Source organism: Ipomoea triloba, chromosome 12, assembly GCF_003576645.1.
Source record: "Ipomoea triloba cultivar NCNSP0323 chromosome 12, ASM357664v1".
NCBI classification, from domain to species: domain Eukaryota; kingdom Viridiplantae; phylum Streptophyta; class Magnoliopsida; order Solanales; family Convolvulaceae; genus Ipomoea; species Ipomoea triloba.
The window spans coordinates 1,461,739-1,477,025 of NC_044927.1; the positions used below are offsets into that span (position 1 = coordinate 1,461,739).

At 33.0% G+C, this 15,287-nt stretch overlaps 2 protein-coding genes across 4 annotated transcripts; one reads left to right on the forward strand and one right to left on the reverse strand.

The window, feature by feature from the left end:
- The first annotated feature begins 150 nt into the window (after positions 1-150).
- LOC115998139 (pentatricopeptide repeat-containing protein At1g06143) lies at positions 151-8,024 on the forward strand. 3 transcript variants are annotated; one of them, XM_031237624.1, is made up of 5 exons: positions 151-2,711; positions 2,967-3,223; positions 3,309-3,465; positions 7,330-7,395; positions 7,585-8,024. In XM_031237624.1, exon 1 carries the CDS (start codon positions 152-154, stop codon positions 1,970-1,972), a length of 1,821 nt encoding a protein of 606 aa, XP_031093484.1. In that variant the 5' UTR covers position 151; the 3' UTR covers positions 1,973-2,711; positions 2,967-3,223; positions 3,309-3,465; positions 7,330-7,395; positions 7,585-8,024. The 3 variants fall into 3 exon arrangements, with proteins under 3 accessions (XP_031093484.1, XP_031093482.1, XP_031093483.1); XM_031237622.1 differs by having other exon boundaries at positions 2,974-3,223; XM_031237623.1 differs by lacking the exons at positions 7,330-7,395; positions 7,585-8,024 and adding an exon at positions 3,621-3,783 and having other exon boundaries at positions 2,974-3,223; positions 3,309-3,536.
- Positions 2,123-3,554, reverse strand: LOC115998141 (peroxidase 17-like). Its single transcript, XM_031237625.1, has 3 exons — positions 3,282-3,554; positions 2,996-3,187; positions 2,123-2,819 (listed from the first exon to the last, which is right to left on the reverse strand). Exons 1-3 carry the CDS (start codon positions 3,543-3,545, stop codon positions 2,226-2,228), a joined length of 1,050 nt encoding a protein of 349 aa, XP_031093485.1. The 5' UTR covers positions 3,546-3,554; the 3' UTR covers positions 2,123-2,225.
- Positions 8,025-15,287: the final 7,263 nt, after the last annotated feature.

The following is a 15,287-nucleotide window of genomic DNA, read 5'->3' on the forward strand; positions in this document are numbered from 1 at the left end:
GAATACAGTACAAGGAGTGACGGGCTTAGTAGGAAATTAGGAATATTTATATTTAGTGCTTGGTATTTTTTCCGTTAACAGACACCACTACATTAGTTTCCCGCCTACTACAACCTACCTTAACTACTGGTATCTGGAAAGGTAGACGGAAATGCTAGGCATCTCAGCCGGACGTTTTAGAGTGCAACAGAAACAACCCGTTTCCATTGCTAAATTGCTCGAGGAATCTTCAAGCTCCGAACAGGTTGAATCCTGGTACGCATTGATTATCAGATGTGTCCGGCTGACATTGTTAGCGCAGAAGAACCAGCCTCTTTCTGTTGCAAAATTGCCGCATAAATTTTCAGCTCCCAAACAGCTTGAATCCTTATACGGGGTGATGATCAAAGTTGGCTTAACCAAAGACTGCTTCCTGATGAACCGATTCATCTCTGCGTCTGCTGTTCACGATACTGATTTCGCCATCCGCGCCTTTTCTCAAACGGGGAATCGCAATGTGTTCGTTTACACGTCATTAATGCGAGCATTTGTTCATTGGAATCGGCCACTTAGGGCTATGGAGTTGTATGCTGAGATGTTGACAGCTCAAATTAGGCCAAACAGCTATGCCTTCTCGTCGATTGTTAAAAGTTGCAGTTTACTTGGTGCTTTTAAAACTGGAGAAACGGTTCATGGGCAGGTTTGGAAACATGGGTTCGGATCACATGTTCATGTTTTGACTTGTTTGGTGGATTTCTATTCCAATCTTGGCAAAGTGATTGAATCCAGATTAGTGTTTGATGAAATTCCTGAAAGAGAAAGAGACAGTGTTTCTTGGATTGCAATGGTTTCAGCCCTTGTCCGTGAGGGGGATTTGGGTTCTGCAAGGGAGGTATTTGATAAAATGCCAGAGAGAATTACTGCTTCTTGGAATACCATGATTCACGGTTACGCTAGTGTTGGGGATGTGGAGTCTGCTGAGCTGTTTTTCAATCAGATGCCAGAGAGGGATCTAATTTCATGGACTACAATGATCAAGTGTTATAGTCAGAACAAGCGGTACAGGGATGCTTTAGAAGTTTTTGGAGACATGAAAAATAATGGGATTACACCTGATGAAGTGACAATGACGACTATTATTTCAGCTTGTGCCCATATCGGGGTGCTGGATTATGGAAAGGAAATGCATCTTTACGTGATGCAAAACGGGTTTGATCTTGATGTCTATATTGGGTCTGCGCTGGTTGACATGTATGCAAAGTGCGGGAGCTTGGAGAAGTCACTTGTGGTGTTCTTCAAACTGCATGAGAAGAATCTTTTTTGTTGGAATTCTGTGATTGATGGGCTTGCAGTTCATGGCTATGCAGAGGAAGCATTGGCAATGTTTAGCACGATGGAGAAAGAAAAGATCAGGCCCAATGGTGTTACCTTTGTAAGCGTTCTTGCAGCTTGTTCTCATGCAGGATTGGTTGAAGAGGGTCGAAGGAGGTTCTTGGACATGATCCATCGCTATGAAATTCTGCCTGAAATGAAACACTACGGTTGCATGGTGGATCTATTATGCAAGGCTGGTTTGCTGGAGGAGACATTAGAAGTAATAAAACGAATGAGAGTAGAGCCAAATGCCGTTGTTTGGGGGGCTTTACTGGGTGGTTGTAGACTTCATAAGAACTTGGACATTGCCCAAGTTGCCCTAGACAATTTAGCTATCTTAGAACCAAATAATACTGGATATTACACCCTTTTACTTAATATGTATGCTGAAGCAAATAGATGGAGTGAAGTATCAAGGATCAGGGCAACTTTGAAAACATCTGGTGTTGAAAAGGAGTGCCCGGGATCTAGTTGGATTGAATTGGAAAAGGCGATCCACCAATTTTCTGCCTGTGATAATTATCATCCAGCTTCCCAAGAAATTTACTCCTTATTAGATGGATTGTTTGGCCAACTTAAGCGAGCTGAATGTGTACCTGAGGCTGGATTCATTTTGTAATGAATTACTGACAATCTCACTGATGAGGTCAAGCGATTGTTTGCTGATAGAGATATCAGTTGTGTGATGAAGAAGCGTGAGTGATAGCTGAATTTCCTCATGACAGTCAAGGAACTAAAAGCGGGAATTGTTCATTCAAAGATGACACTTTACCTGTTAAGATATTGAACTGAAGTATGAATTTTATTGGCAACATTTCACAATAGCTCTCTAATTCTGTCAATCAACAACACAACTGACAGAAGGATTTTTTTCAAGATTCCAACAATTTTACAGGATGCTGGCTATTTACCACTCTACAGTTTCTTCTAATCTCTCCAGGGCGACCCGATTGCAGATCACCCATTTTTATCATCCCTTCAACGAATGCCTTAAAGAATTTATTTTGGTCTTTACTAAATTGCCTCACGTAACCCCTGGTTTGGTGGAAGGTGAAGAGTGTTTGGTCTGAGTTTAGGAATCCTCTTTGATGGACCAAGTCCTTAAAGTATTGGTTGTCAAATACTACAGTTGTTGCATCCAAGTCTCCCGTTATATTTCCATCCCCACCACGTGGGCATTGCTTCTGTAACTTTGCTCTAAACTTTGGATCCATGGCTGGGTCAGGCTTGCCCGAACCTGATTGGTTGTATAGCCGAAAAACAATAGAAAAACACCTTCCTTTACCAATGGAATGAGAACCTGAAAGTGCCACTAGATCCTTCACAGAGAGATTGAATTTGCTGAAGAGATCAATGAGGTAACTCGAGTTTGCCCTTGGGCTTGGCATGATACTATCTGAATCTTGCTGGCTTGCTGTTAAGCTGTCTAGCCTTCCTAACTTCACTTCCCAGTCAGGCCCTCCACTCTGTTTTAAGACAGGAAATGGCCATAAAACTGTTTCTTGTTTCTTTGGGGATCATTGATAATGATTCTTGTTCTTTTATTTATTTATTTTCCATAAGCATGAAGATACACAGAAATGAGAAATATGATTCTTTTCGCTTGTTTGGAGACTAAAGTTCACAGGGGAAGAACACTTACCAGAACAGTAGCATCTCTTGCAGCCATGATTAAGATGTCAGCACAAGAAACAACACCTGGACAGACTTTCTCGACTGCTTTCTTGGCTTTATCAATAACTTCATATGACCTCAGTGAATTTATATTGGACAAAGAAAGTTTTTCTCCAAGCATGTTTGGTGTGTCATCCAGCAGCAGCGAAGCATCACATCCCTACAAAGCATTTGAAAAGCATAAAAGAAAAATGAGGTAAAGTTTTGAGTAAATAGATGGTGTATGTTGAAAGTACTGGTTTCTCGTATGTTACATTAACAAAGCAATCATGGAACTGCAGGCGCATGACTGAGGCGGCGCTTCTGGGTTCTCTTGCCATGCTCTTCTTGATCACATTCCTGACAAGAAGTTCTGCCTGTGGGCAAGTTTTGGAGTAGTAACCTGGCCGGAGCTCTTTGGTTGCAGCCATGGCCAAGTTGAGGAGGAAGAGGAGAAAGGTTAGAGACATCAGTACTTGTTCACTTAGTGTTCTTGGATGTGGTTGAAATGGTGCTATTGTGTTAATAAGGTTCTTCATAATGCTCTTTCATCTTTCTATTGTGTTAATAAGGTTCTTCATAATGCTCTTTCATCTTTCTTTGCACATAATAAGGTTCTTCATAATGCTCTTTCATCTTTCTTTGCACATATATATAGAGTTTGAAGGCTATGACAGTGTTTAAAACAAATCTCTTATTCCATGTGGCATCCTATGTTTCCTGTTCCCATTTTGAAAATGTTTCCGTTCTAAAACTCATTAAAATTCGTTTTGAAAACGTTTCCGTGTTTTTCGTTTCATAATTAATCGAAAGTTTTCAAAAAAGTTTCGAGTGATTTCTTAATTAATCAAAAACTTAGAAACACGTTTCTTACGCTGGAAATGCGTTTTTGACCTAACCGTTTCAAAACAATTTCAGCGTGAATAAAAAAAATTAGAAACGAATTTTGACCTTTAAAAAAAAATGGTGTTATTGTGTTAATAAGGTTCTTCATAATGCTCTTTCATCTTTCTATTGTGTTAATAAGGTTCTTCATAATGCTCTTTCATCTTTCTTTGCACATAATAAGGTTCTTCATAATGCTCTTTCATCTTTCTTTGCACATATATATAGAGTTTGAAGGCTATGACAGTGTTTAAAACAAATCTCTTATTCCATGTGTCAACCATGTTATATGAGTCCATGTGGACAGATCTGAGTCATTGAATACTTGAGATCAATGGCTTAGATCTGGCCAACTGTGAAACTATGCACGACAACTGCACAACTGCGCACTTCACTTGCACGGTTGACAAGATCTATATCATTGATCTCAAGCATTCAATAGCACAGATCTGTCCACATGGCATCCTATGTTTCATAGAAACTCTACTAGGGTAGTGTTTTCCTGTTCCCATTTTGAAAATGTTTCCGTTCTAAAACTCATTAAAATTCGTTTTGAAAACGTTTCCGTGTTTTTCGTTTCATAATTAGTCGAAAGTTTTCAAAAAAGTTTCGAGTGATTTCTTAATTAATCAAAAACTTAGAAACATGTTTCTTACGCTGGAAATGCGTTTTTGACCTAATTGTTTCAAAACAATTTCAGCGTGAATAAAAAAAATTAGAAACGAATTTTGACCTTTTTTAAAAAAAAAAATAGAAATGCTTTTCTTGTTTACAATATGAGATGTTAGTGGAGATGAATTCGCAGACATATGAGATGTTAACATCTTTAGTTTGCCAACTTATTTGTAGATGAGCTTAATCTAGAGTCTTTATTCTTTTATGAGGATATAAATAAAAACATAAACAATTAGAACGTTTAACCGTTTAAGTTTAAGAAATATTTTGAAATTTAGAAATTCTATCTTTATTTTAAATTAACTTTGTAATAATTGGTATTACCATTTAACTATTTATTAGTGATTTAGTGTATTATTTTTATTTATTAATGTAATATTTTTAATTATAAAATAATTAATATTTATACATATTTAAGAATCAAATTTTATAAATATATTACTATATTTACATATTTCCTCATGTCTCGTTTTCAATAATTTTTGAAATGCCTTTTTTTTTTTTTGAAAATTTTAAATTGCCATTTCTTTGTTTCCTGGTTCCTATTTTCTGTTTCCTGATCTCATAGAACCTAGGTGGTAGCAATTATATGGCCTTTTCTTTCTCTTACAAGATAATCTGCCAATTGGGTATGAGTGAAATTTTATGCAACTAAATCTTGCGAGTCTCTTGTCTTTTATTCCATAATTCTTCAACCAACTGGACCCACTGGGATGGGTATGTTATCAGTGTTTATCTCCTCTTTCTGCAAAATTTGTTTCTTTACACAGAGAAACAAAGAGAAAAAGATTAAAAGAGTAAATTTCTGTTACGGTTTTGAAAGTTAACTAAGAATAGCTAATATTTACAGCTATGGAGCATTAAATAAGTGGAAAATGTTGTCATCCTGCAGAAAACCAGGCTGTTCACAAATTTTTGCCTGCATTCTTGATGAGATTAAGATATTGTGTTACTAACTTACTATATGTAAATAGATTTTGTGCATGATTATATGTAACCAAAACTGGTTTACCTCCTTGTTGTCCTTTCATGGTTAGGATCATAAAACGGGTTTCAGAATGTCTATGAAAGGGGTGACTGCGTCGGTGGGACATGATTCTTGTACCTAAAGGTCACAAATCCAATTCTTATCAACACCCTCTTGGTCTAGCTAATCACACCTACTATTACCCAAAAGCAAGTTGCTCTTGCTGTTTTGTTCTAAATGATAATAAAGAAGATGGGATTGAGGTTGTTCTAAATGATAATAAAGAAGAAGATGAGATTGAGATTGAGATTGAGATGGAGATGGAGATGGAGATGGTGTGCAATCATTATTTTTTAAACTAAACCCATTCTCTAAACTAAGTGTGATGAGAATTTTATTATTATGCCCATAGAAAAGATACAAAAGAGAGGACATAACAGCTAAGGAAACAAAACTAGAAGTGAGAGAAGGGAACATACCCACCCCTTCCTGCAAACATGCTATCAAAAAATCAAACAAAAGGTGAAAATGTCATGAATTAATTAAAGGATATATAAAGGTGAGAGAGTGAGGTGCTTTCAATCAAGAAAGTGTAATGCTATGGGAATTTAAACTTCTGCACATAAATTTAAAATTTCTTCTATGATTTTAGTTATTCAATAGACGGTCAATTCATTAATAGTTAATAGATATAAAGAGTTGTGAAGTTAGGTTAGCAATTTTAAATTTATGTATGAAATTTTGTATATATATATATATATATATATATATATATATATATATATATATATATATATATATATATATATATATATATTGCTTTTTTATTGTGGATATAATCATGGAGATCTGCTGCTTTATCCAAGTGCATCACAACATCTCCTCTTATTATCTTTTTGTTTGGATATGAATGGAAGGTAAAATCCTAACAGAATGACATCTTTACATTAATTTTTTTTTCTTTAATTCCCACTCCACACTGAGATCTTGGATAAATTATTTGCATCTAAAAATTCAACTCAAAATGTGAATATTAGTTTCTTATCAAATTGAACTAATAATTCGAGTAAAATATCTCTTTAAATTATTGTGTAGCATGTGGTTAAATCATGTTCTTTATTTAGTATATGATATGTATATGTTAATTTCCTATCAATTATTATTGCAAGAATATCCCTACCAACCAAAACAATACTTCCACTTCTCCACAGAACCCAAATTTGAATTCTTGGGAATATAGCAGAGTAGCTAGGCAGTGTTCTGAGTGAGCAGAGAAAATGATTCAGTGTAGTGGTCCACATTTGGTGTTGCATTGTTGCCTAACTTGTGTCCCAGTGATCAGAGGTCCCCTACCACAGTACTCCCCTCCATGCCTCACACAGATTCTTTGATAGATCCTTCAATTGAAGAATAGACCAATGCCTACTCTCATGGGACACTTGTGCCCATGATGGCTAATATTGTATGTGCTGCTGACAGATGCTTCTCAGTTTTTCTTTTGCTTGTGACCTACCCAACTTTTTTTGATTGACAGTGTGCATTGGGTAAATCTCGTGATTTCTGTTGCACATTAGGAAAACCCTGCCTTATGATCCTAGTTGACAAAGGATCATAATGAAATAAACCGGCCTAGGTTGCCCATAGTTAACTGGTCCAAACCAAAAAGGCTAATAGGCAGCTCACATTGAAAGTCGAACTTTTAACCTAGTACTTACCATATCAATAGGCAAACTAACTTAATTGGGATTACCCCATGAGCTGCCAAGCTTGCTTCATATCTCTCTGTTGTTTCACAGGGTGTGGCCCATACACAGCTTATTTCCATGTGGACGGTGAACATCCTCATCATGCTGGGGCACAAGGTATATTAAATCAAGAAAATCCAAAACTTTGAGTCATTGGTCCATTTTCATAGACTAAGGAAAAACATATTGTGTGGTCACTGCTCCTTGGGATATCATTACCCTTTAAAAACACAAGGGAGGCAAAATCCCAGTATTTCAGGACTTATAATACAAGGATTTATCTTGTGGCCTGGTTGTCTTGTGCAGGAGAGCTGATACCAGAATCTTTAAGGATCTGTTGGAATGCTGGATTACCCTTAGGCCTTAACATGTGTTCGGTGAAAGTCTGAAGAGTCAAATCCAGCATCCTACCGCCAAGTGCCAAAGATCAGTGTACATATAACTTTACTAGCAGCTATAACTTATGATAACATGCATGAATTTTACTATCAGCTATAACTTTTAGCGTAATGGTAAACGCTCTTACCAACATCAAGACTCTTCCTCTTAACCATGTTCCTCTTAATTGCTTCTGGTGAACAAGTGTCTAAGCAAATACCTTAGCATCCTGGTGGGTTTTGTTCTTAATCAGCTAGTTTGCAATGTTTTCTAGATCCCTTGCTTAGCATCACGAGGGGTAAATTCGGAATTATTTTTTCAGAGAATTAAACTTATTTTTATTTTAATACAGTTTTGGTTTATTCAAATCCATAATTACATTGGAAAAGTAATTTGTGTCTATAATATTAGTAATATGTAAATATGTAATATCCACGTTAACACAAATAGCAGAAGCAAATAGGACCAACGTGTCCCTAGTATAGTTGATATTTCCGTAATCATGTTGCTCTAAAGAACTGCAGCAGTTGCTGGCAGGGAATTATGTGTTTGTCTACCACTTAATTTTGTGTGTGGGAATCTAGTCAAATTAGTCAGGTTGTTAGCTTAGTAACAAGATTCGAAGACCTACTTTCAGTGGAAGCGGCGTATTGGTCTTCTTAATTTAAATTGATAAGATATGAGCAACTTATGTTAGTTTACCTCTTGATGAGTGCACACGATTAAATTTAATCTCATATTATTTTTTAAAACTAATACAAACATGTTTCGAACCCCGATGAAAGTATTGATTCTTTGTGCTTCAATAGGTTGAGAAAGTATGTATAAACAAATATTACATTGTAATAGAGTTAGTAGTACTAAAAAAAAAATACAAACATGTAAATAGCAATTAAATTAATGTCAAAATGTTGTCCAATTTCCATTTGCCATTATAGTAAATTATGATAGTGGTTTGGATCACTCTGGCCGGCTGGACAACATGTTGGGCCGATTCCTTCCAGCCCAAATAGATCCAGAGAGGCATAGAGTGGGTTTAGGTTGCTTAATAGGTAGCTAGGCCTCAAACAACCACAAGATGGAGGCCCATGGAATGACAGCTCTCAATAATAGTGACTCGAAGTCGGCAAATTATGCTATGAACCGGTAAGGTGGACCCAGATCCATGTTCACAATTTTAAAATTCTATATTCACAATTTTAGATTTCAATATACAAAATTATATTACTCAATATTAACAATTTTTGAACTCTATATTCACAATTTTGTTATATAGATTCAAAAATTGTGTTATACTATTGAATATAGAGTTCTGAAATTGTGAACATAGAGTTCTAAAATTGTGAATATAGAGTTCAAAAATTATGAATATAGAATTCTACAATTGTGAAGGTGGACCCGCGTCCATAGCATAACGTTCGGTCAAAGTTTTCATCTAACAACTACCAACATGGTGTATCACATTCTTGTTTGTTTGTTTGTTTTACATGTATCACATTTTTGTTTGTTTGTTTGTTTTACTTTTACCTTCTTTTTAGTATGCGAAAGAAATTCCATACACATTTATAGTGTTATTGAGTTTGGAAATCCTAACATAAATCTAGGGTTATAATTTGGATTTCAATATTAGAGTGGAACTATGATAAAGATGGTGAAAACTCTTAGGCACTTAGGGTGGCTAGAGAGTTTAGTATTTATATTAATGAATTGCAAAGTCATTTTTACATTAATAAGAGAGTATTGTATATCGAAGAAGAATCTAACAGTTACACACAAGTTAATGTTATCTATAGATGTGGAGTAAGTTAGCTAATGGAGGTAGTAGTTATATTGCCATTACTCGAAAGTGTTAAATGTGAAGTCCGTCTTGTGATCATAGTTGACAAATGATCACAATGATGTAAATCAATGTAGATGGACCGTAGTTGATCGACTTATACCGAGAAGGTTAATAGGTAACTAGCACAATGAGTTGAACTTGAAACTTTATAATTATCGAGCTAATTGTCTAACTAACTCGGCTAGAGAATTGCTCTAATGGGGTACGTAGTAGTACTGCCGTACGGGAGCATAAGCCAAAGGAGGTTATTACATATTGGCCATGTTTGGTAACATAGTTAACTTATTAGCTAACTTTTACTTATTTGACAACTATTAGTTGTTTGACTTGGTTAAACAGTCAATATAAATCTTTAATTTATTAGCTTTCTGTAACATCGTTTAAAAAAAAACAAATAAATAAATAGATAAGATCCTATCTTGACTTATTGGATCACACCTAATAATTAAAATAATGTTCATAATAACTCTGACTCAAATAAATAGATCTTGACTTTTTTTTTTGAAAACAATAGATCTTGACTTTGTTGAATAGAAATCATAGAATGTGGAATACGCGTAGAAAACAGGTGGGTAGCTCAAGAAAACTGCTACTTGCATTTTCCAAAACCTCCCTAATATTTCCTTAGTGTACTCATTTAGGTGACTAAATCAACCATTAATTGACTCATCATGGAAAGAAATTTGGAAGTTGAATAATATATATTTAAAAAAAAAAATTAAAATCGCCAATTCAAAACCGCTAGCTAGTTCACAAATTTGTGATTTAACTTTCTTCATAAAGTTCTAAATCCTAATTCCAGCTATTTTTGAACCATAAAACACTACTAAAAACTAAAATGATTTACACCCCTAAAATAAGGTGGGATTATAATATGATTTGGCATTGTTATTTTATTTGAAAGGCTTGTAAAATGTACTTGTTGTCAATCATTGAACAATAAGAGCATTCTCAATAGGAATTCGTGATTTTTAAGTTTGGATTAATGCTTTTAAATTTTTTGTTTTGATTTTTTGTGTACATATTGGTGTTTTGGATATTATGATCAATTGTCTTGATGTTTTATTTTTGTATTTTTAAAACTTTTATTCCTAGTAATACATAACTAAATATTAATATAAATAATCATTCCAATTCTACCCTACTATAAAAAATACATAATATTTTTATCAAAACTCATATCATTACAGGTATTTGATTCTCATTCCAATTTTAATTCGCATTGGCCAAAGACAACCTTAATTTGAACATCTTCTCATTCTACCTGTTAGGGCGTGTGGCTGATTTGCTGCGAAAATGCCTCACAATAATTAGTGGAGTGTTCATGCATGGGTCAGCAAGTGGATATACCCCTTTTGATCTTTCGTGGTCAAACACACAAACCAGCGTAAGTGCGTTGCAGTTTTTTATTAAAATATTTTTTTTTTCTTTTGACCAGATGAAAATGGCTCATCACATTTGTGGGAAAAAATGAAGCCAAAAACTTGTGTGAGACCGTCTCACCATGAGACGGGTCGGGTCGGGTCGAGGCAAGATGCAAATGTAACACTTATATGCACAAGTGTCATACTTATATGCTCGATCAAATGTAATACTAATCAGGAATAAAATTTTTGTTACTTATTAGGGTAAATGTAATACTTTAAGGAAAAATACAATACTTTTACATTTCGATTTAAAAGTATTACATTTTTCCTCAAAAGTATTATATTTGCCCTTATAAGTGAGAGGCACTTGTCAACATTACTTATTATGAAAAATGTATTACTTTTTCTATTATAAGTAACAAAAATTGTATTTTTGATTAGTGTTATATTTGAGCATATAAGTGTGAGATTTGCACATATAAGTATGACATTTGCATGGTGCTTTGACCCGACCCGACCCGCATCACGAATAAGGATCCGTGAGACGGTCTCACACAAGTGTGAGCCGCCATTGAAAAAAAAATGTTTCCAAATTATTATATTCTTGAAATAGAAAGTTATTAAAAACAGCTTATATTTAATTTGTTGTTTGCAATATTTTTTGTGGACAAAATATTATATTTTTAAAATAGAAAGTGTCTGAATATATTTATAATTTTTCATAAGTTTTATGTCTGAATATATAACTTACCAAAGGAAAAGAGAGAGAAGGTGTGTTAGTACTTACTCCAATTCGTTAGTATCTGTTTCCCATACCCATCATTGGAGTTTAATTCTCTGACTACTCATTTAAAATATTAAGATAGACGTCATCACACTGTATAGTAATTGGCAATAATAATAATAATAATAATAATAATTATTATTATTATTATTATTATTATTTTTGAATATAGCATTTTTATACATTGCGTTGGTGTGTTTTGTTATATATTTTAATAGAATTATATATTTTCTAACATTGTATTCTTCCGAATCTTCCCCCATTACTTTTGTGATTAAGCGTAACAAGAAGGGTAATTAAACACCATACAACAAAGTTGATAGGACATGGGATTCCGGAGACTCATTTTATTAGATAATTCTTGGTCTAAGGGAATGAAAAAAGAAACATGGAGCAAAATGTTAAAAGATGTGCTATTAAAGGACATCAAATCCACAACCTTAACATACCACCACACATCTTGTGTACTAGAAGGTATGATGTTCTATTTACCCGTATGAAGATGGATGACATCCAGGTAGTAGGGGACATGTGTATGGTTAGGAATCAAAGCAATCTGGTGTTGTACATTTGTTGAGTATCTGGAGAGCCTCTACATTGTAAATAGATTAGATACCCTTTCCTTCTCTTAAAAATCATTCCTTGAACCATGACATCTTTCAACTTGGCCAGTTGGCTTGTGGTCTTAACTTTTAACCAATCTACCAAGATTCACTTCCTAGTAACAATATTTTTTTTGAATATTACAATGTAGTATCTGTTCATACATACTTTATAACCTACTGAAGCACAAAGAGCCAACGCCCCTACTGTGGATCGAACTTGTGACCTCTCACTTCTCAATTCCTAGTAACAATATCATTATTTTTAGTCCCGACAAAACCACCAGAAATCAATATTCTATAATTTACTTTAATTATTGTATTGAGAAAACTTTAATTATTGTATTGATGAGAAATTAAAGAGTTTGCAAAGTGATTATTGTATTGAGAAAACTTTAATTATTGTATTGATGAGAAATTAAAGAGTTTGCAAAGTGCAATGATTGTTCGGCGGGTAGGGTAAGGGAAATGAATAGTAATGCTAGTGGCATCACATGATATCCCTCATTCCATTTCACATCGCATTCAAATTAAAGTCCAAATACCAATCTACTAGGAATTAGTCAATGAATACACAAATACAAGATACATGCATATCAATAATTTGTTTGATTATGTATATTATTCAATGAATAAATGGATGCAAGATGCATATCAATTTGCATGATTATATTATTGTATGAATAAATGAATACAACATGCATATCAATTTGCACACCTACTTGTGGAAGGGTGGGTTCCTTGATATATATGTTGGTGTAAAGGCGGTCGAAGAAGGCCATAAGTGGAAGCAACCGATACTTTGATCATTTAATTAATATAATACACACTTATTTGATTGAATATAATAACATTGGGATCGGACTTGCTAGTCCATATATACACACACACACACACACTGCAGCCCATCTTAAGGATCTTGAATTAAACGCAACCCCATTGTAATTCCATTCACTCAAAAGCTTGGTCCAACACAAACGAACTAGCGGGTAGTTTACTTTTATAAACTTTAAAAATTTAAAAGTATTCAATTAAACTTAGACTCCTAAATTTTTTTCTCCCCAACCCTAGAGACGTTCTCACCGTCCAAACTCTATTGTACTTTTTTGATCTCCATTTTTAAACTTTACAAACATTTAGCCTATAGGGGGTATGGTATATTCATTTTTTAAAGACTTTTAATAAATTGATGAATTTAATATATTTTAAATGACTTTTATTGAATCTTTTCATAGTTTTGTAAATTTTGTATCACAAATATTATAGATTTTTAATGACTTACACTATTAAAAAAAAACTTTTAAAGTCGGTTATTTTTGGCATACAGCGTTGATTTTTTAAAATCGACGTCATATATTATTTTTAACATTTTAAAAAGTACATACAACATCGATTATTTTATTTTCTAATATAACTGACGTCCCTTTTTATTTTTTTAATATAGTTGACGCCGTATCTTCATTTTAAAAAAAATCTAATATACGACGTCAGTTTTTTTTTTTAAGCCAGTGTTATATTAATTTTAAAATTAAAATAAATCTCGCAATTATCAACAATGTTGGTTAATTTAAAAAATCAACGTTAAAACATTTTTTTAAAAATTATGAATTCATTAAATGTTTTGATGTCAGTTTTATTAAGACTGACGTGATATGTATGTATGACATTATATGCTATTTTTGTAGTAGTGTTAAAGTCTAAAATCACAAATATTATAATTTTTTATTGACTTCTACATACTTCTTATTTTAAAAAGTCTACAAAAAATCATTAAATGCCTAAATTGAATACACCATTATTACACATTTCATTTACTTATAAAAAAGTTGATAAATTTTAATAGATTTTAAATGACTTTTATTGAATCCTTTCAAACTTTTGAGACTTTTTTTTTTTTTGAAAATACTTTTGTAGACTTTGTATCACAAATATTATAGATTTTCAATGACAAGTCTAATATCACAAGTATTATAGGTTTTTATTGACTTTTAGGAACTTTTTATTTTAAAAAGTACAAAAATCATTAGAATTCAAAATTGAATATACTATTACAAAATTTCACTGACTTATATTATTTATAATTTTCTTACAAAAATGTTTATAACATATCATATATTTTTAGACCTCAAATAAATTTATGTATTACAACCTGGGAAGAAAAATTTAAATTCACTTGCCATAAAAATGAGGTATATAATAAGTTTGAAGATAATATCAAATTCATGGTACAAATTAAAATATTCATTTTGCTAGTATAATTGTCTTTGATAATCATTGCTTTCATGGATTTCTATTAATACTTATTATTTATGATATAGCATATTTTTTATAATTGGAAAAAATCAAATTTAGTTACCACAAAAAAAATAATGTATTATAAATTAAAAAAGAATCTCACTTTTCAATTTTCACTAAATTAAATAATATTTTAAGAGCCAAGGACCTTGTAGTGTAGTGGCATCAAATCCTTCCCTTTATATGGGAGGTGGTGGGTTCGAGTCTCAGTGGAGTCAACACTGACTCTTGTGCTTCAATAGGTTGAGAATGGTTAATAGTATTCGAAAAAAAAATAATATTTTAGGAAAGATGGCAATACACAATACAAAAACAAAAAGAAAAAAAAAAAGTCAACTATACCTGTTTTTAATATTCCCTATTGGGAAGATTATTCAAACAATATAATATTTTAGGAAAGATGGCAATACACAATACAAAAACAAAAAGAAAAAAAAAGTCAACTATACCTGTTTTCAATTTTCCCTATTAATATTCCCTATTGGGAAGATTATTCAAACAATAATAATGAAGAAAATATAATTTGTAGAATCTTAGGGAAGAAAAAGTTAAAAGAATTACGATAACGTGTTTGATTATTGTAAACATTTTCAGTTGGCTAATTTAACTCTCATGTATGATTTGTAGATCATTACACATGAATGAGATTTACTTAATGCATTTTCAGTTGGCTAATTTAACTCTCATGTATGATTTGTAGATCATTACATATGAATGAGATTTAATTAATGCATACCTTCGAA

Bases quoted from the DNA above. Each gene is read 5' to 3' on its own strand.
- LOC115998141 (XM_031237625.1), bottom strand. From the start codon at position 3,545: ATGAAGAACCTTATTAACACAATAGCACCATTTCAACCACATCCAAGA. The intron at 3,188-3,281 runs GTAACATACGAG...AATGCTTTGTAG, and splicing joins TCCATGATTGCTTTGTTAAT to GGATGTGATGCTTCGCTGCT. The intron at 2,820-2,995 runs GTAAGTGTTCTT...GTCTTAAAACAG, and splicing joins CAAGAGATGCTACTGTTCTG to AGTGGAGGGCCTGACTGGGA.
- LOC115998139 (XM_031237624.1), top strand. From the start codon at position 152: ATGCTAGGCATCTCAGCCGGACGTTTTAGAGTGCAACAGAAACAACCC.